The following is a 21,767-nucleotide window of genomic DNA, read 5'->3' as shown; positions in this document are numbered from 1 at the left end:
GCTCTGCTCGTGGAGGAGAGGCGCACCCAGGAGTGACTCATGGGCAGCGAGCAGGCTGGCGAGCCAAGATGCAGAGTGATATTCAGGTTCCTAAACCTTCCCTGAATCCACGGGTATTTTGGTAGAGCTTGTGGCTTAGACTCTTAGGATGAGACTCATCCCAGCTGTATTTACAGGGCTGGAAGTTAGGAGTGGAGTCAGACCCAGCTCCTCCCATGACCAAAGGAGGATTCACCACTAGATACACCACTAGAGGAGGGTTCATATGTCTTGAAGACTGGCACTGATAGCTGGTGACAGAGGCAGAAGTTTGCAAAGCTGAAGTATTTCTGATTTGCTCTTGCTAGCCTCTGTACCGGAGTTAGGAGGGTTTGGAGGTTTTCTTAGGGGCTTTCTGCCTGCTGTGAAACGTACATCCCGGTGTGCCCCGAAATGGCTGCTCTTCCTCTCCGGGAACAGAACGCACTTTCTGAACACTTTCAAGTGAATCATAATCAATTTGCAAGCTTAAATTAATTAAAGTTGAGCCCTCTGAGAACTATGAAATCCGTGCCAACACTTCCTTTGTACCAAATACCCTTAATAGCTGTGTAGCACAGACTTCAAAATTTCCAATCAGTTAAATTAGCTGAAATTTTGTGTAGAAGACAGAAAGAAAACAGTATGTTGTAATCAGGGTATGTTACCAGTGACTGTTGAATTGTTACTGTACTGTGGGCTTCTGACAAGCAGTTTAGGTAATTTGCAAGCAGGGCCACCTTGTTGTCAGAAATGACTGGCCAGTCTTCATTGTTCCTCTGCAGGTGCTTTGCCCCTAGCAGTACCCTCTAAAGAAAAGACATGTACCATGCAAGCATGTCTTTTAAAACTAGTTGAATTTAGTACCAAAAATACGGGCATGATTTAATCATAGGATATTGTTAGAGGATGGTGTCACTACAAGGCACTCCAACACAGATACATTTCTTTTAGCTGCAATCTTTGCTTTGAGTGGACTGGGGTTTTCTGGGCTGTTTGTGAGACACATCTGCCTGTAATGGTTTGTGCTCCCTGTTTGTTGGTGGAAACTTCCCATCTCACATTCTATTTAAAATTGTAACTGGAAATATGTGAGCCCAGTTCCAAAATAGATGCCGTGCCTTGTGGTCTTCTCACCACCATGGGTGTGTCTCAGTTCAGGCTCCTGAACCTGTGCTGTCCACGTAAGAAATGAAGGCTACATGCTGATTTCATGGGCTGTGCTCAATCCCTTGTGTCTGCATTGCAGGCAGAAATTTGGGAGTCCCAGCAGGAGTCCCAGCTCAGTATGGGCTCAGCCAAGATCTCTTGCAGGGAGCAGCTCCAGAGAAACAGCACGTGGAGATGAGCAGCGTGCTTTCTCCCATGTCTTGTGTGCTCCAAGCAGTCTCACACCAGGCGATGTGCTAGGGTGTATAAGTGCAGTGTCTGCGGAGTGACAGCCATCCCATGTGCGTGGTGTGCTTTGGGGAAATTTCAGCTCCCCTTGGCACAGTAGCCCAGAGTCCTTTGGAAGTGATGATGGAAGTGGAGGTTGAGAGCAGAGAAAGGCAATAGCAAAAGTTAAACCTGGTTCAGTATAAGCAGCTTCTACAGGTAGGACAAGGCATCTGACAGCGATTCTCAATAAAAGAAACTGGTTTCCATCTACAGTGGTCTGGGCAATGGCATGACAATGGCTTTTTTAGTGTATTTTGCTCAGCTGAGGAACCTAAAAGTTTATCCTTCTCCTTCTTGAGTGTTTTTCAGAGTGCTTTAGAGTACAGACCTTCTCAATGTACCACTGGATAAAGATGCTTCTAAAATCATAAAACCAAGCACTCTGCTCACTCGATAGTGTTATTTAGCTTTGGCATGGCCTCTGTGTTTTAGCCATCTAATGCATTGTTAAATGGCTCCCAAAGCATAGACAATAGATATTAGGAATAAAAACGGAAAGCAGCCTTTTCAATTAAGGGCAAAATGTACAGAAAATAAAATGACACCAGTTATATCAGCAGCATATTGGCTTCTGTGCACTCAATCAATAGATACAATCAGTAGGTGCTCAGATAATTACAGTCTTCCTGCAGTAAGCTTCATGTAGGACAGCCATCCGCCTGCCTGCTCCCACTTGCAGGATCAGAGCTGTCCTTTATTTTCACTGCTGTGGATTGTGGAATTAGGGATTTACAGCTTCTGTTTAAAAAAAAAGAAGCATTCTTCCAGCACAGCTCCTTCCAGAGGACCACTGCACCAGGTAAGTGCGGGGCATCACAAGTGATTTCTCAACCTTTGCTATGGACTCAGTCATGATTTATATTTGTCAAAATGCAATTTGCACAATTGATTTCCTCTTACAGGGATTAGAAGAGCAGTTAGTTGAAGGAGAGTTTGCCATTTAGCCAGCTGGTATTGGTTCGTGCTCAGAAACAGGGTCAAGGTTTTTATTCAGAAGTCAGAGATGGTCAAGTGAATTGCTACTTGAAATCTCCTCAGGTGCACAACATCTGCAAAGCATTACATGAGGTGGAGGGAGCAGTAGGCATGCCAGCTCCCTCATTCCGCTGGTGGAATGGCAGACCTGGCTGGCAGCACGTTGTCTCTGCAGGTGGTAGATCTGCAGAAGGACCTGCAGGAATTTGTTAATCTATGTCAGATCAGTCTGAGAATCACTGAGATGTGGCTTGGCCTTGAAGGGGATTTTCCATCTTTCTATTACGCATGAGTATATTTAACCCGTTAGCAACCAAAATCTTAGTGTGTAAGAGTTAAGCACAATAGTATAGAACACATGAGATGACAGACACTCGTGGCCAAATAAGTCACAGAAAGAGTCAGAGCTGAATGCATTCCTGTGACAGAGTGTAACTGTACATCTCTGTGTTTACAGAATGCCTCCTTAGCTGGGTATATTGTTCTTAGCTGCCTACACTTGTGTAGGACTGTTTTTATTTGAATGGGCAGGTGGTCCCAACAGTGATGGCATGTCTGTGCTTTGGTGTCAGAGCTGATTTTTTACACCAGTCAAATGCTTCCCTTCATCGCAAGATGCAGGAGGAAAGCAAAGGAGAACAAAAAGCATTTGGAGCACCCTCAAAACAGGGAATTCAGTGATCTGAACATATCCATTTCTATAGAAAAAAATGGAGTCCTGGTGATAAAATACTGTGTATAGCTTTATTATTTTAATGCCTATTTTGCTGAAGTAAATTTATACCTCTTTTTATTTTTTTAACCCTCAGAAAGTAATGGCAAAAGACTTGGCATTTATGGCCATGGGAACCTGAATTTACACTCAATATATTTCTGTTTCCTGATGTACTGCTCCTGGCATTATGAACAAGCAGGCAGGAAGCGCTGGGTGTATGCTGGTAGAATTTAGATCATCCATGTGCCATAGTGAAAAAGGTAGTTTGCTCTTAACAAAGTTTTTGCTGTCTCAACTATTAATTAGTTAATACTTGTTTCGCTGAATCTGATAGCAGAGCATAACTGAGAGGTATCGATACTGTAAAATGGGACATAAATAATTCATAGCAGGGAGCATTAGGAAACCTGTGATAAGCAGTTTGGATATTAGAATATCTGCGTATCACTCGAACGTTCTCAGACTCTTTTAACCTTGCAGGAGGTAGGCACAGGGAGAGGGTAACTGCTGAGGTGTGCTGAGTATGTACCATTTCGGAAGGGCAGGAGTGGCTCTGATATATCACAAGGTAGGCAGCAACCTGCCTCCACCCGGGGTTTCACCTGCTCCAACTGTACCAAGTTTCTGTTCAGCATATTCCAGAAATGAGATATCAGATACAGGACTTTCCTGCTAACGTTCAGTGGGTCAAAACGTTGAGCAGTCTAAATCCAAGTAGTTTCACTGGGGCTATGGAGAAACTTGCCCGAGGCCAACCGTGAATTTGCGTGAGGAGCGCAGGCGTGGGCTGTGTGAAGTCACCTCTGCACAGAATAATGCACAGGAAGGGAAAGGGACGGATCAAAGAATGAGTGATAAGGCAAAGATGACAGGGAATAAATATTCTGGGTAGCCTACTCGTACAAACTTTCCATTAACTTCCACCAGATTGCCTTCTGTGAGACCCGCCGTGCCTAAATAACGAAGAGGAAAGTGACTAGCAGGCAAAGTAGAAAGGAGATAAAGTGCCGAGATCAGAGGAGATCAGGAGTGATGGACTGATGAAAAGAACTGAAAGAGAGGAGATGGGGACCTTAAGCCATCCGTATTTATTTCTGAATCCAGCATGTTCACACTTATATTTAAAACTAGTGCTCAGCATTCACTGCTGGTGTAACCCTTTTGACTTCAGCAGCTCCACCGAACAAGTGCCCTTGATCCTACATGTTCATTTGCAGTCAGTTTTTCCCCACGACAAGCTAACTTTTTTCTTCTTACCCTTACTCACACTTCTGCGTTTACTTGCAGAAGTAATTACTTTCATGTATGTGAGCCTATGGTGATCTGACAGGGATGGGGGCAGAAAATGCAATTTCTCTCTGAATTTCACGGGATTATTTTAGGGGTGCTTCTTCTTGCCCAGACAGTGTGTCAGACAATGAAGTCTGGCATCCAGGCACCCTAAAGCATTGCGATAGGCGAGGAAGAGGGCCCGATTAAATATTGAAGCGTGCAGGTGCAGTGTGCCGTGGTGGATAGATTACAGGTGGTGAAACCTGGCCTGCCGCGGGCGGGCGGTGGGCGCCAGGCATGAGGACAGCGCGGAGAGGAGTGCGCTGAGGAGTGTGCTGCCATACTATGGTCAGCAGGGAATGGATCTGGCACTGCTTCTGCCTCTGCCACTGTGACTGCATCGTCCTGTGCAGAATGTCGTGTAGGTGACGGGGAGCTCCCTGAGGCCTCGCGCGCCTTGGCCATTGCATGCTGCGATCCATCGGGAGCCACACCGGGAAGGGAGGGGAGCTGTGGGTTGGCTTTTGTGGATGCTGGGCTTTTTTTGCATGGAGATGTACTGTGCTGCCAGCCAGTCGCTCTGGAAAATGGCTTGCAGTTGTATTGCATCGATTGATCGTTTGTCTTTTGCGTGTTTTTAATTCCAGCAACAGGGCAGTAGGATGACAAGTTGTTTTTGAAAGATATCGGCCATTAGGTTCTGATGATGCCAGCGTTAGTCAGGGCTCTTAAATCAGGAGAAGTCATTACAGTGGGAATATGGGACGGTGACTTGTGAATCAGCATGTCGGATCACTTCTGTCTTTACTTGCTAATAAATAGCATCTATACTCATGGAATAGATACTGGTTTAAAAAAACAGCTAACAAGAGCAGCAGTTTATACCTGCTGTAGTTGCCTGGCTGTTTACCTGTTTTTCCTCCACGAAGACCTGCCTGGGACTGTCAACTCCCGTTAGTTTGCCTGGAAGTGAGGATTCGCAGGGTCATGCAGGCCTGGGCTGTGAGGATGAAGGATGGGTGGGTTCACTGTGGGCCTTCACAGCTACTGCGGCCTCCCGGCTTGGCTTCTGGTAGTGGTGTGAACAGGATCGGGTGCTGTATTTGAATTCCTTTGGTTTTCTGTTGAATTTATTACGTTCATGTTTTTATTATCAAGGAGTACTATCCATTGCTAATGCTGTTTTTTTACGTTTTTCCATCAATCCCCCAATTTATACTCATTTAGCTGTGTTTCACAGAAAAATCCTCTGCCTTCTAGCACTCTGTCCAGGTACCGATGTCCATCCTGGCAGGCGTACAGCAGCATTGGGGTTTAAATCTTGCTAAAATGGATCTTGTCTGGATCTTAACCATTAACTAGATGCAAACTGTGTCCTTATGATACGGTGTTTTCTACGTGTACGTGTTGCTTCAGTGCACATATGGGGCTGCAGGCCCTGCTGTTCTCCGTGGTGCAGAAGTACACACTAAAAACCTGCCCTGGGGACTTCACTGTCTCACTGGAGAGTGAAGAAAGAAGGAGACACTTGAAAAACAGCGAGACTTGCCTTGCAAGGTTGTACATGGAATTGGGCCAAGAACAGACCGTGGTGCTCCAGGCTCCCTAGGTGCTGCAGCAGACTACACTAAGTGTAGAGGTTTTTCTAATTTAACATGTCATAAGTCTTACTGTTAAACAAAACTAGAGATGATGTTTGACAAGCCAAGTGTGTAAATATCAGCTGATTGAACTCCTGTACATATCAGTGGCTCTGTTCTTTCTTCCTTTCAGAGATTTTCAGAGATCTAATTTGTCCCCCAAAAGGACTAAATTCCTGCTTTTTAATTTGATGAAAGGAATTGTACGTATGACATGTGTATAAGCAGGCATACGCATGTGTTCATGTGCAAATACACACCTGGTCGCACTCTTGCTCATTTGTAATGTGTCATATGATGGAGGACATTGATTTGTCCCCTTGGCTTCCATATAGCATCTATTGACTGCGCTCTGGAGTTAGCCAGACCCTCAGTGACAGTGGGGTGACAGCTTTGTAGTATCACTAATCTTCTTAATTTTAACAAAAGTCTTATGATAGTTGGCATGTTTCTTAAAGCTTCATTTCAGCCTAGGGACATGAGAGTTTATAAACTAATTTTAACCTTAATTTCAAATCTGGTTGTGCAGGAAAGTAGGCTTGATGTATGTTGTAAGAACAATAAAAGGAAAAAAGAAAGATAAAAAAGAACAGCAGTCTTTGTGGGCTTGTTTAGATATGGTTTTACTTAATACTTTTTACCTTTTTTTTTAGCTAGTCTAATCACTTTGAACTTTACGGGTGACCTTTTAAATTCTGGCAGCAATTGCCATTTGTCCCCCTGTGTTCTCTGTTTGTGGTTATGAAGCTGACAACACTGGAGTCACACCCTCAGAAATCCAGTGTCGCCTTTTTTTTCCTCCAAAAAAATGGAATTAGTCCCATAGCTTTCCATGCACACACCAATTTTTCAGAGCCAGTTCCCATACCAGCAGCAGTCAGTCCCTGGCTGAGTAGGATGCTGGTGTATGATGAAGCTCCTCTGGAAACAAGGCCAGCAGCCCCTGCGGAGGAAGGAGGTGCTCACAGTGCTACCATAGCAGGTGGCTGGCTGGCTTATCCACCTCTGTGTTACTGGCACACAATGGAGCAGTCACTGAATTATTTCTCTCTCGCTCTGAGCTCAGTGCAGCAAACAAACCCCTCCTGGGATGCTCCAGTGCCACCTTTCCCTGACCTGTGTGGCTGTTCCCTGTGCTCGCCTTGCTGGCTGTGCTCTGCTTCTAGGAGAGCCAAGCAGGGCTCACCCACTCGCAGATGATGCTGCACAGGGTCTGCTGGTGGAAAAGCTTCCCAAGAGAAAAGACACGGCTGTGCCATCCCCTCTGCCCGGGGAACTGCAGATTCTGTTTCCCAGCTCGTGCTATTCCACTTGCATGCACACAACCCAGGCGTGCTCACGCTTTTGCACAGAATGGAGTAACTCTGTTTATTCACACAAGTTTTTAAAGGTCAAGTGGAAACTTGAGCTACAGGGAAAAGCGTGAATTAAAGCAAAAATGCTCCTGCAGCTTTTGAACAGCAAGGGTGATGCTGACCCTGATAGCCCTGGATCCACCTCATTGGAATGCCTCCCATTTGCACAGTCACCTCTAGGTATTTATAAATTTCTTTTAAAGCTGTTGGAGCTGTCCTTTATGTGAGAGGTAACCCAAGCTGTGCTCCTGTGCTAAGGCACTGCTGCTGAGATGAAGTGCACCTGAGCCATGCCTGTTACATATTAAATATGATCCCTGCTGTCGGAGCACAGGTGCTTTCTACAGGAGCTGCTTTAGCACCTAATCATCTTTATTACATTCATTCATTGAAAAAAATAAATAGAAAAAAAATAAGCTTTTCTTTCCCATCCCAATCAAGACACCAGCGTGAAAGCTCATAAATACAGTGCCAGTGCCATGATGGATAATCATACAGGAGCAAACAATTACCATCACATTTCATGCAAAATAGTTGAATTAACAGCTTGAGCAGTGGACGCAAAGGCACAATGTTTTCATGCCAGTGTGCTCACCAGCACTCCTGGTGCACCAAAGAGGGTTTCTTTCTTGTCGTCTTTCAGCACTGGATCTCTGTGGCAGTTTTATCAGGTGACTCCTCTCTGCATCTCCTTGGTCCCATCAGGCTTGTTGAGCGTGCACCAGCATGCCCTGTGCTTCCATTTGTTGATTTCCATAACAGAAAATTTACAAAAAGACCTTGCACAGTGCACACACCTGTTACTGAGGCAGCTTAACTTGTTAACCTGTTAACTTGCAGGAGGTGTGAACTAATGTTAGGGTTGGGCATTCCCATTTTAAATACCAGGCTTGTTTTTCCAGCTCTGGCACTGTCCTCAAACCTTATCTACCCCAGAAGGTTTCACCAGTGAACATGAAATCAGTCCTTAGTTGGAATGAACAGAATTCATGCACACCCCCTGTGCTCACACCCTCATTTCAGTTTAAGTGAGGCCTGTTTTATGTTGGATTAAGGTAATCTGTAAACCTGTATGGGTGAAAGGATAAAGACGAAGGTAAGGCAGTTGCAATAGTGGGAAAGGTGCTTTTCAGATCTATTAAGCTGGAAGTTCCTACAATTCAGTGTAGTTTGAGGTAAGACAAGGTTGTATACAACATTGCTGGGGGATGCTTTTAGGGGATGTTGACTTTTCACTGCCAGCCACCAGGGCACACAGGAGGGAGCCAGAGGAGGGTTCCTGGCTGGCGCAGGCCTGGCAGTGCTCGTTTCACTGCACTCTTCTGGCCTCAGGTCAAGCCAAATTTAATTCGGTCTGTATCAGAATAAGAGTGCCTTAGCTGTGTCAGTAGCAAGTCTCACCTGTAGGTAAATTGATGCAAACAAATTTGGCTTGTGCAGGCATGGTCTGGGTGTGATGGAGGCATTTAACGTCTCCCTCCCCGGGCTGGTGAAGCTCATTAGGGCTGGTAAAGCTCTGCAGTTTCTGGAGGAAAGGCTTGGTCAACATGTAAGTGATGTTATAGCAGGCATTTAACGTCTTCTGTTACAAACACTGCACCCTGCCTGTGAATAACACTCTCTGAAACTGTTTCTGTTTGGAGTTAATGTTTAATAGTAGCGAGGTAAACACTCCATGAGAGCAGGCTTTGTGGCGCTGGACCCAGCCCTGCTGCCTGGTGGCTGCGTTTCCTCGCTCTGCTTCCTGTGACTCAGATGAGCAAACAGGGTCCTGTACGGGGCTGTAGCTGCTGTCTTGCATGGCAAACACCACAATGAAACCCTAAGGGCATTAACATTTGTAAACCTGCCCCACCGGACTGTCCTTTGCCTCAGCCCTTTCAGAGGATGCTCTCTGCAGCATGTCTGACCTGTGAGCTGTTGCACATCAGGTGAGGTGAGATGTCCTAAATATTTGGGTTACAAACGCTGTGGTGGCACAGTGGCACACATGAGGGCCCTGGCTCTGCCCCCCTGCAGCTCAGTGATCCCCCTTTGCAGCCCTTTACCCAGCCACAGGCACTTAGCTCTGCTTGACCTGCTGTGTCATCCAACTCTGGTCCTACCAGCTCGGGCCCCAGAGGCAGTACAGGCACCCTGCTTTATCTGTGTGCCTTATCTAGGCTAATTAGGTTGGCGCTTTGTCCGGGATAATTGTCTCTACTAATCAGTCTGAGCACAGTGTCACTGCACAGCGGCCTTGTGCCCGCTTCCTGCACTGGCTGCCTTGGTGGGTGCTGCCTGGTGGCCTCTGGCTGTGCCAGGACATCTCTGAGACCTGCTGTCCCCACCAGGACGGCCAAAGCAGGTCCTGTTTCCCCCTGGGCAGACCCCCAGTGTCTGCACCCCACACAGACCCCGTGGCAGGGCATCATGGTGACGTGACACAGCAGCATCCCTGCCTGCGGCGATGGGCTGAGGTCTCCTGGGCAGCTGGACAAGGTGCTGACAGATCCAGCAGCAATGAGATTGCTCAACAGCAGCAAGGGAGCTAAATTTACACCTGGCTGTGAGCGCTGGGAACTGATGATTTACAGAAAACTTCCCCCATCCTGCCAGAGTGGAGCCTGAGCTCTCTTGATTTCACATCCCCGTCACACTATTGGGTTGCCTGATGGGCAGCAGCACTGCTGGGGGTGGGTAATGCCCCTCCGACCTGCACAGGGGAAGGGGGAGGTGGTGAAGAAACCAAAATGCACTTTCCAGGTAACGGAGAGGATTTGCAGGGTGGCCACCAGTAGCTGGCAGTAGCAGAGCTCAGTGCCCTGCCATGGTGCGCCTGTTGGAAATATTTTTGACTTTCTTTTTTCCGTCAAAAAATGCCAATTTATTTGAAAAGCATTCCTATGGGAAAAAAAAAAAAAAAGGCTTTGCTGGAACTTGTAATCTGGCATGAACTCTTCTGGTCAAAATGAGCAAATGTTTATGGCACGTTCCTATGACATACCTGACGATGGGGCAGAGCTGAACCTGAGTTTTGCACAATCCCAGTACAAGCTGAAATGATCCAGCAGCAGGGAGAGGCGTCTGTCTGTCTGTCACCTCTCTTCATGCCATAGTCTGCTGTTTTATTTCAGGCAAAACCATCATGTTCTGCTCATATGCAGACTGTGGTTTTTCAATCTCAGCTATATTTCCTATTCAACACTGGCCCTAGACGCTTTCCTTAGCCCACCACGTTCATCACGCTGGTAGGTGAGCACCACGAGGCTATAGGGCTTGCAAACCTTCTCCAATAAGCTAGAGGAGAAAAAGAAAATGGCAAACTTCCTTGTGTTCCCAAAATCTGCCTTGAGCTGAGTCACAAGATGCTTATATAAAGCGCAGTTAATTACTACAAAGCAACGAAGCGAGGAAACGTGGACGTTCACAGTGTATCTCCTGCATTAATTAGGTTGCTAAAAATGTAGATTGCCACAGCTATGAAGCTGCAGATGGGTCAGGAGCAAAACAACCTCCTGGTTGTGCTGAGAAGCACTGTTCTCTGTGCAGCTGATCCCAAAGGCTGGCAGGGTCGGAGGCAGCTTGCAGTGCAACTTGTGGCATGTGTTTATATGAGGATGCCATTGCAAGAGCACCTACTGCTCATGTCTGCTCATGTCTGGGAAATACCTAAGGAGGTGGAGAGAAGTGGAACCTAGAAAGGTCCACCTGAATTTAAAAAACCCTCCATCAAACAGATGGCTGCTGTATGTGCACCACAGAACATAGACGTATGAAACCAAGCATAAAAATAATCCCCATGTTCAATTTCTGCACTGAGCGTGCTAGAAGCAAGCTGAAGGACGAGAGAACCACGGAGCTCCACTGTTGCAGAACACAAAGTGCTCTGCAGACATCACATCAGGTGGTGGTGTGCCTGGTCTGCCCAGAGCTCCAGACTGGAAATAAATCTAGCAGCATTTGTGCTTCTGGCAGTGAATAGACCTGAAAGCTCAGGTTGGACTTTTAAGTGTATTGGCCAGCCTCAGCAAAATCTTGGTCGCCAAAATAGGCAACGAATCTTTTTCTTCAGGGTTTGAAAATGAAGGTTTCACATCAGTGTAGGAGGAAGATTGGTTACAGTAAGATCACAGAGGTTGTAAGAAGGTATTATTTCTTATGGCTGTGGGTGACTCAAGCATTACAAGTGGTAGAGAAGTGGTATGTTCCCCACTGCTTGCAAGAAGAGCTGGGACACAGGTAGCAAGGGCTGTAACTGCCCTGCACACCCTCTTATGCCACAACAACACCACATATGTACGGCTTCCCTCCCTTCCTATCACTTCCAGTTTACTGAGCTCACTGCTCTTCCTCAGCTGGCAGTGTCTGATCAACTTCAACTCCTCTACCTCTTCTCTGAGAGAGCTTCCTCCTCCTCTTCTATCCACGCTTGCCTTCTTTTGTCTATTTTTTTGGAGTACTTCACTTCCAAAGCAGTTGGAGAGGAAAATCATGCCAAGCAGAATGAATGTGTAGAAGCCAGAAAAAGAGAAGAAAAATGATTCTGGAAAAGATTTATAGGAACAAATGTTTTGCTGCAGTGTGGTGATATGTCTAAGAAATCTCAACCTGTAAAAGAAAGGAATTAGTCATTATTCAGAAAGCACTGTTATGTATTTTAAGATATCCAAGAGAGAATTAGGGCTTTTTGGGGTCCATGCAGGCATGTACCCTGAGCATCTGAAAAATTGCCTGTCTTTTTAAATTAATATACAAACAAAAATACCTGCAAATTTGTCACTGCTTCTGTAAAGAGTTTTTGAATGTTGTTTTTTTTACTTATTTAGGTCATAAATAGCTTCTTCTGTTTGTTTTTGTTTGTTTGTTCGTTTTATTTTATTTTATTTTGGGGGCTGTCTGTTCAAAGAGGAGGATATTTCTGTAGAAAATATGGAGAAATTTGCAATTTCAAAACATAATGATGAGCTTTATGTGCTTCAATTTCACACTATGACCAAATAATAACAAAATGCTGCCAACTGAAACAGTCATCTACAGTTCTCAATATATATATATATATATATATATATATATATAAACAATCAGGATTTATTAATGGGTAGAGCTCATCTCTGAATAAAGGAGTGAAATTAAATTATTTCCATGAAGCGAGGGAAAAAAAATTCAAGTAGCATTGTCTGAATTGCCTTGTGGTCTGTCCTAGGAATATATCAGGTATTTGCCCTACCACAGACAATTTTTAAAGGCAGAGTTCATTTTGCAACCATGCATTACAACCAGAGGCTATGTATTTAGTTTCAGTATGGTCCTAATCCTGCTAACATACACATACATAACAGAAAATAGAAGTAAACTCATTGAATTTACTGCAGCTCCTTCATGCTGAAAATTGAGGTGAGCTTGTTGGCAGACTATGAGGGTTACTTATTTACCTGCCAGCTATGCAGGTGAGATCAGCTCAAGAAAGCTGCAGATGATGAAAAGCCATAATCCCAACTTCTAGATGTGCTCTGCAACATTGCCCTGAAAAAGGTTTCTTCGGGCAGCTTTCCAAATTGATTTGGTTTGATTTGCTTGGTTTTAAACCTATCCAGTTGGTCCCTAACAGCACCTACAGGGAAAAGGAGCCTGTGTTTTGCCTGCTGTCCACAGCCTGGTGCTAGGCTCCTTCTGCATTCCTTGCATTAGTCAAATTGGCCACAAGGCCTCATTTTTCTGGGCATTTAGATGAAAGAGAAGATTCATGCCAAAGTACCTGATTAAGATGATGTCATTTATACTTTGACATAATTTACTGCCGAAGAATAATTGTTGTTCCTGCAGCCTCATCCTCTGGCCATTCTTCTTAACATTGGCACTTACATTTAGCCACCTCTCCAAGCAGAGGGCAGACTTCTGTTTGATACTGTGAGTCTTCATACGAAGGAAGTTTTCTTGTGATCAAATCAGTGCTGAACATGGCTGAGGCTTGTCATGATGGAATTCTTTAGCCACTGACGGAGGAGTAACTGACTTAAACCCTGAAATTCTTTCATCCACAAGTCCGCTTAGTGAAATATCCGACATATGCATGTATATGCAGCTGCATCACACCAAAGCCCAAGGTCCAAACAGGTGACATTACTAACTATGGGGAGTTTGGTCCAGTTCCACAAGTTGGGGATGGGACCTCGTCTGTCTTCCTACCCCATTCAGAAGGGTTTACTGAAAAGGTCAGCATCAGTTGCTTTCCCAGCATCATTCTCTTGTTTTCTCTGTAGGTCCAGCTGCCCAGCGCCAGGTCCAGAATGGGCCATCCCCAGATGAGATGGAAGCACAGAGGAGGTAAGTTGGGTTCATCAGTTATGGTAGATTTCTAGTTTGTAATTTGATGTGTGTGCAGTCCTTGCTCACTAATAAGTACTGTTCTTCCTACTCATAACCTGGTTTATGTTGATTCTGAGCAGTTTGTAATTATTGGTAATAAATCTGTAATGACTTTTTAAAGGGTGAAGTGAACTGAAGCCCTAGGTAAACTCTTTGCTCAAGGGCAAGTGTGAGGCATGTTCGTGTTCAAAGACAAAACATGTTTACAAGCAATCTGTAGAGTGTGTGTTTCTCAGCATGTTAAGAAAGAATTAAGCACATTAAGAATTAACCATTCCCTGTTCTGGATCACTTACTGGCTCTTGCTAGTCATGTTGCCCAGGAAGCACTGATGGAATATATACACTGCCAGTAGTAACTGAGGCTCACTTTGCCTATGGAAACTTCCTATGTCATATCTCATTCCTTTTATGAATGTTTTGCTCTAAACAGGATAATAAATGAAACTGTAAAATCATGCCTGGCACCCTTCCATGCAAGCCTCGACGTAGTGCCATATTACACGTGGCCTTTTCTCTAGCTGCTAGCAGTGGTCTCCTTGATGCCAAAGGGGAAGGTGGGCAGGAGTGCCCTTCCTTGTATACCTTCTCCATAATCAAGCTGTGAGGGCAATGTTCCCATTTCAGCTTTGCTGATTCACCCAAGACTCCTGTAGCAGCAGTACCTTCAGCTTCCCTTGCCAAGCAGAAGATGTACTCATCCCATTCTGGACAAGGTCTTCTAGTCTGACTGGGCACCTGGGCTGTCAGAGCTGGGATCTGGCTGCCTGGCATCGGCTGTGTCCAGCCCAGCAGCACTGCACAGCCGGGTTTGTGCCTCCCTGGTGAAGTATAGGCTCATGCACACAAAAAACGCACCTCTGAATGGTGTATTTCTGCTCACTGCAAATGTGTTTCGCCTACTCTATGAGAAACACCACAGCGTGTTCTCCCCAAAAATGCGTAGCTAAAAGTTGGTGAGCCTCCCTTCATCGGGAGTGTGTTGGAGTACAGGAACCAGCAGGACCTGTTGCTGATCACCATTTGGTGTGTGATTGTTTAAAAGCTGTGTTTGCATTTGCTTCTGTAAACAGAGGAGGGTCAGCAGGAGCGCAGTTAGCTCTCGCAGGACTTGGCCGGGTGCTTGGTTTGGATAATAAATAGCTTTGCAAGGCGGTTACTGCAACCAGGCCTGCAGCTGCAGCTCAGCGTGGTGGTTGTCGGTGACAGAAGCTCAGGTCTCAGTGGGCTCTGCCTTCAGTTGTAGGCACAACCTGTGAGCAGGCACAATGTCCCCTACACAAAACCATGTATAGCCCTTACACAGGCTGTGGTGGGTGCTTAGGTTTCTGTTTCAGGCAGCCCTCCATACAATTCTCTTTTCCCTTCTCCAAAAATCGCATGTAAAGTGTAAGGAAACTAGTTCCCTGCTCCCAAATGGCCTGAAGTTGAACAAGGGTTATTAAATGACTATTAAAAGTGACTATTAAATGCCTCAGTGGGTGATGATACGCCAGTTGGGATTATTAAGGGTTACTTTGATAGCTGAGCAATCAAAAAGGTGAGAGGAGAGCTCTTGCTCCACACCTGTGTGCTGCACAACCTGGCTGGAAGACATGGTCCCAAGCTTGATCAAGCCAGTGGGAATTGCTGAAAGTGCAGGCTGTATGAACTCAGACCCCTAATTTAGGTGTGTGAGTCTGTATATGCAAAGTGTGACCAGTTTAAGTTGGAAAAAAGAGTGACTTGATTTATTTATTTTTTGGTTGGTTGTTTGCTTGGAGACAGTAAGAGCCCTTTGGGTAGATATTTTTCCACTGCTACAGGGCACATGGTTCTGGGAAAGCTTCTTTTGCTCCACTGGACTGGAATAAGCTCTGCCAGTAGATGCACTTAGAGGTTATGGCATCTGCTCTGAAGGACTTTCAGTTTTAATTATGCTAACACACTCTTAAAGCATATAGCAGCCCTAATTTTAGGCCTAGCTTTTTTTGAACAGCTTATGAGCAGGCAAGGAGATCAAGTTCTGGTAACTGCCCGGCAAATTTGTCTGTTTTAAAGTTTTTTAAGGACCTTTACACAAATGTGAAAAGAATGTATTGTAAGTCAGAGGATGCAGGTTGTTCTTGTATTTTACTCCTGGCGTACTCCTTAAGCAGCCTTGTGCAAATCTTGGTCTTTATTTAGTTCCACTGGAACGAATTTGACTTCCTAAGAGTGTAAGAAGTTCTCCTTTTAGCACGTGTGGGAGGACGTGCTTGGCTCATGCAAGCTGCTGCTGCCCAGGAGCAGTCAAGGCTAGTATCAGCCCAAAAGACTTAAAATGCCTGTGGCTGGACCCTTGTTCTGGGGAGCATCCAGCCCTGGTGTCTACACCAGGGGCTCCAGTAGTTTGAAGTCTTGCCCATCTTCCTTTCCAAGTCTGTCCTGCTGGAGTTTTTCACATCTGTCCTCCAGATAAACCTAGAATTCACCAAGGTTTAACGAGGAAAATTCACATGTTAAGTCCTTCAACATCAAAACTTTCTAATATATGCCAAGATATTGTGGGGGACAGTATGCTTAGGGAATTTTAGCACATCTCTTTACCACTGAAATTTTAGAAGTGCAACTGATGCTGCTGCATAGGTGTTCAGCACAAAACTGTCCCATATGAGCCAAGCTGCAGAACAGATTTCTCTGTGGTTTAGATTGTCGTAGCTGAAATAAAACCACTGGAATCAGCCAGCTGAGGCTGTTTCTCAAAACTGTTTCCCCTTTGCACTTTGCACATATAATAATTTCCTGAGATGCCTGTAATGATTTTCCAGAAATTGCTTGTGTTCAGTGAAATGCATGTCCTGAACATAATACCAGGTTAAGATTGATCTCTCCACAGTGAATAATTATAATTGTGAATTTTTCTGTTTCTTCTATTGAATTAGAATTGAAACACAGGAAAATTGTTTTGCAAATTAAGACATTCTTTTAGTTCCTACATAACATAACTTTATTTTTCTGGATATTTTTTCTTATTTTTTATTTGTATGTAAATAGAATTCTTTAGAAATAGCAGACTCATATGAAAGTACAAGTTAGCAAAAATGTAACAGGGAGATCTTTTTGAAATATTATGTAAAGTATTAATATAGAAACGTTGCCTGTAGTTCATTAAGCTTACCTTACTGTACAAAACTAGAAATAAACTTCTTGCAGAAAAAAAAAAAAAGAAATCTCTTTGCAATTAAGACTGGCCCAAACATAGGTGGAACAAATTCAAGGCAACGTTGGTTTAGAAATCATGGAAGAAAATGGTAATAGACCTTACTGCCAAGTGCTCCAATAAGGTAATTCAGAGTTGTGGTGTAGTATTGTTGAAATCCCCAGTTCATATCTACGTGTGTGGTAAAAATAAGTGGCTTTTTTAGCTGTCAATATTTTTAACTAGAGAATGGCAGGGAGGGCTCGTGGCAGGGGCAGCAGTGACAGCTATTTCTGCAGAAGTGTTAAAGCGTGCGAGAGAAGACCTCTGCTGATAGATACTGGCAACTGCACGTCCCTGGAAAGCAGAGCCTGGGAAAAGGCTCCTCGGTGCTAGGCGGTGCATTTCCCTGCCTGGGCAACCCGGGAGCTGGCAGCTCCTGAGGATGCAAAGAAGAGTGGTGTAATTCTGTGATGAGCACATGTGGGAGAAAGGCAGTGGTTCAGGTCCTCCCTGGCGGTGTGGCAGTGCTCTGCTCACCTGCAAAGCCCTGCTGTGCCAACAAGGGACTCGTTGCAGAGTTGCGTGGCGTGGATCAACCAGCCCCTGAACCAAGCATCTGCAGTGTCCTGAACTTACCAGGCTGTGTCCTGATTACATGTCCCCAGCACCTGCAATGGCACTGCTGTGGAAGTCAAAACCACGTCCATCTTGCAGGAATGGTGTTTGTGTGGAAGACTGGCTCACCCACCCGTAATGTACAGCTTGAGGGCCCCTCACTGCATAAAGCTCTTACAAAAATATAAGGAATACATAATGACTGAGGTCTTTTTCATTGCTGTTTCAGACAAGTGATGGAGCAGCAGCAACAACGCCAGGAATCCCTGGAAAGAAGAACCTCTACCACAGGCATGTATCAAACACCTGGAAACAAAGCAGCTGTAGTCTCAGCCTGCATGTCTTCTTTAGCTGTAGTTGGTTTTTTTGTGGTGCTATGCGGGAGCTCGACTGCTAACAATTACAGAATCACAGAATGGTGGAGGTTGGAAAGGACCTCTGGAGGCCATCTAGTCCAATCCCCAGCCCAGAGCAGGTGACAACGTCCAGACAATGTTCACACTGCTTTTGAATACCTACAAGGAGGGAGACTCATGCACCTTTCTGGACAACCTATGCCAGTGCTGGAACAGTGGCTTTAGTGATAGTTTGATTTTACAGCATTTGCAGCTAGACACTTAAAAGCACTCGGGCTTGGTGTGTTGTTTCACAGAGGCTCATGTCCGAGCCATGCAGGTGGAGCTAGGTAGGTTTGGGGCTAGCCAAAACTGCTAAGCAGAGGGGGATTTTTGGCATACCAAGGTGGGGCTGGCCAAAGTGGCAGTGACTCCTCATTCCCAGAGGATGTCAGCACGAAGGGGTGGACGTGCCGGCTGTACCAGGTCGGGGCCTCCCCATTGCTCTGCAGCACAAAGCCAGATACAGCGCAGAGCAAAAGAGAGCCCTAGAGTCTCATCGGTGGGGATTTTGTACTCATGAGGTAAGGAGTCTTCTGTGTGCTTAATGGAAAATGCATACATATTTAATGAGCTTATGAAAATCTTCTATAGCATATTAAGTTGCACAAGGCTGAGCGAAGAGCTGACAGGAATAGTGTATAACTATGAAGTATGGCTTTGCCTCCATGAAAGAAGGCAGTAAGTGGGCCAGGATGGTCTGCTTTAGGCTTTTGTGGAAGTTTTCCTCAGCAGTTACAACTTCTTGGTTGTTTTTGACTTGAAACCAGCTCAGATGCACTCATATCTTAGCCAGTGACATAACTTGACAGATTCTGTTTGGGCAGAGGCTTCTGTGTGCTCTTCTGCATCAGGGACCACAGCCAAAATCCCACCTGGGCACCCACAAGGAGTGGGACGTGGCCTCTGGAGCATTCTGGCTGTCCCCTCCAGGCTACGGGGTGACCACTGCTGTGTTCAGTGCATCCCCTGCAGCTCCCCTAGTATGAGGGTGATGCTGGGGACCCTGACAGATTCACATGGAGCTCACCATCACTGGAGCACACAGCCCGTCCTGGGCCGTGGGGTCCTGCTCTGCACAGCCCCCAGTTCTGCTGAGGGCTGGAAACCCCTGGGCTGGTGTCTGTGCCATCTCCTCTTTGCTTTGTTTGAGCTTCTGTTTGCATTTATTTTTTGTTTCCTTTTGTCCATACTGCTTTGCCTTGGTTTCGTTCCTCGCTGCATGCCCATCTTACTCTTTTTTTCATTTGTCTTTTCTGTTCTTTTAGTTCCCACCCCTCAGATAAGCCTGTGCTCTCCCCCCTCTCAGCACCAGCCTCCTCCTCCTGCCTCTGGTGCTTCCCCTTTGCCACCCCCCCATGCCAGAGCTGTCCCTTCCCCTCCTGCTGTCCCAGAGCTCGCTCGAAAATCCTCTTTGCGATTCCCGGGGAGAGCCAGCGAGCCCCCACAGCTCTTGCACAGACACTCGGCCTCCGAGCTGCTGACAGTCCCGGGTTCCTCCCCTCCAGCCTGCCCAAGCCACAGGCCCATCATGCCAAGCATCAGGCGGACCTCGCTGTCTCCGCCACCTCTCCACCCTTCCCACTTTCCCTTCGTTTCTCGCCAGCCCCTGAGGCGCTCCTCTCTTTGCATCTCTCCTTGGACTTCTGCTGCCCCTGTTACAAATGCCCCCCTAGGGCAGAGGGTTGACGCCCTGCAGCCCCACAGTCCCACCATCCTGCCCGTGATTCCTGCCCAACACGACAGGGTCAGGGAACCCATAGGTAAAGCAGGCCAGGAAGGCTTGGCCAGCGTACCTCTGAATGGCCACCCCAAAGAGCAAATGGCTTCAGGCTCCCCTAGGACCCAGCTGAGAAGCGTGCCTGGGTCTTTCTTTCCATGCCTAGGAGCTGCGCCCTCCTCCCAGCTGCCCTTGATTGCCAGCCCCCCCGGCTCCTTCGGCCAGGCCCCGTCCCTGTCCTCCCCTCCGTCACCTCGCCCCCCGCAGCAGTGGTGCCAGCCCATGTCACACTGTCTTCCATTGCCTCCCCCTTACGCTGCTGGGTCTGAGGTGACTATGCCCAGGAGGACCCCTCCTTACATGACTTCATCAACCATTTCCCACTTGAGTAAGTACTGATTTTCAATGAGTTGTGACCTGTAAAAGGCTTAGCTTTGAGCTACCTACAAAGCCGCATTCGCACTGCCCGTGACCACTAGAACAAGGCCTGAGAGACCCAAGACCACTGCTGTCATACATGATTTCTGAAAGCAAGGTAGAAAAGTAGGTACTCAGGTCTGGTCTGAGGACCTTCTCAGCTAAAAGCAGAACAAAAAGCAAGAATTACAGGGCTGGGGCCCTGTAGCTGGGTTGTTGCAATGCATGTTCCTACTGTATTAGCCCAGGAGGAGGTTTATATCATTCGGCAGAGGCAAATTGCATTTGGCAGCGAGCTTCGTTCAAAGCCTGTGTTCATTCTGCTCCAAATTTAGCGATGGGCTCTGAAGCTGGAGGCCAGGTCTGTGGTAGACTTGTTGTCTGTGTAGCAGTATTGGTAGAGGCTGGGATTTGTATTCTTTCACTTAAGTGGTATTTCTGACCAGTAAAAGATGCAACGCTGATTTTGTTAGAGTTATGCAGAATCTTACATGCTTATATAATTTATTTCCTTCTAGCAACTCTCTTCCTGGTGTAAATTGCACTAATAGTTGAGGTACTGTCACTATAACTGTTCTAGCAAACCTTTTTCAATGCAAGCAGATCTAGAGCTTGGGGTCTGCACTTTACATATGGTCTTGATTCCTAGTGCTCATCTAAAGCCTGCTGTGTGAGCAGCTACGAGTAATGCCTATTTGTAATTCAGATCATACTCTTTGTGACTTGGATCCATTCCTGTCTATAAGCACATATAATGCTTAAATTATGTGCCTAGAAAAGGAATAAAACTGAGACATTTCCTTCCACTTAGTGCTAAAAATATTACTACAGCCACTGGAGGGGAGGCTCAGTCCTTCAGCTGATACAAGTCCTTGAAATCCATTTAGTTCAATAAAGTTATTTTAAACTTACATCAGTCCATTATTTTGACTCAGTTCAATTTTTGCCTCAGGCTGGCCTCTAATTAGGTGTGTGTAGTTTTGCAATTACAATTAACTGTACCCACAATGAATTACCAGCTATTATGTTTGTGAACCAAAGAGGGCTTGAAATGTTTAAAGTATTTCTAATAGCAGCTATGCTTCACTTCAAGAATGGAATCAAGAGCGTGAAATCATGCAGAAGTAACCACAGAAATAAGGTAGTATTATGAAAAACCCTAGATAAGAAGAAAACCAGGCTGCTAATGTTAATTTCCAAATGTTGCTTGGTCAAAACCCTCCTGTCTTTGAAAATAACACTTACTGAACAATTGAACCTGTGATTATATATCAAGATCAGCCTGTTCTGAGGGCATAATGTAGGGAAATACCCTCCTGGTGGTGTATGCATTCAACTGACCCATTACAGGCAAAGTGCTGCAAAGCCTAGAGCGGCTTGTTGCAGAAAGCTATGAGAAGAGCAGAAGAAAGGTGCCACTTCGTGCTTTGATTTCAGTACAGGATAAAATACTAGCCCAGAGGGAGAAAGTTGGTTGGTAGTGATAGGGTCTTGCATAACACAACCGCAGCTGGTTGACCATTGCTGCATCACCATCCAGGAGGACACAACCACAGCTGATTGACCATGGATGCCTCCATCATTCAGGAGGACACAGCCGTAGCTGATTGACCATCGATGCAACCACAGTTCCCTATTCCTCTGGGTGCTTGGTGCTTCCTGGCATCACTCACTCGTTGTGCCACCAGGTCACAG

General features: G+C 45.8%; 1 protein-coding gene across 4 annotated transcripts in view; it reads left to right on the top strand.

The window, feature by feature from the left end:
- EVL (Enah/Vasp-like) overlaps positions 1-21,767 on the top strand; it is a 140,861-nt gene that overhangs the window by 106,820 nt on the left and 12,274 nt on the right. For all 4 annotated transcript variants that reach the window (XM_032187988.1, XM_032187987.1, XM_032187989.1 and 1 more), the window contains exons 4-5: positions 13,658-13,721; positions 17,770-17,831. In XM_032187988.1, coding sequence (XP_032043879.1) covers positions 13,658-13,721; positions 17,770-17,831 — 126 coding nt within the window. The remainder of the gene's footprint in view (positions 1-13,657; positions 13,722-17,769; positions 17,832-21,767) is intronic.

This window comes from Aythya fuligula, chromosome 5, assembly GCF_009819795.1.
Source record: "Aythya fuligula isolate bAytFul2 chromosome 5, bAytFul2.pri, whole genome shotgun sequence".
NCBI classification, from domain to species: Eukaryota; Metazoa; Chordata; class Aves; order Anseriformes; family Anatidae; genus Aythya; species Aythya fuligula.
This window is presented reverse-complemented; position numbering and strand designations above follow the sequence as displayed.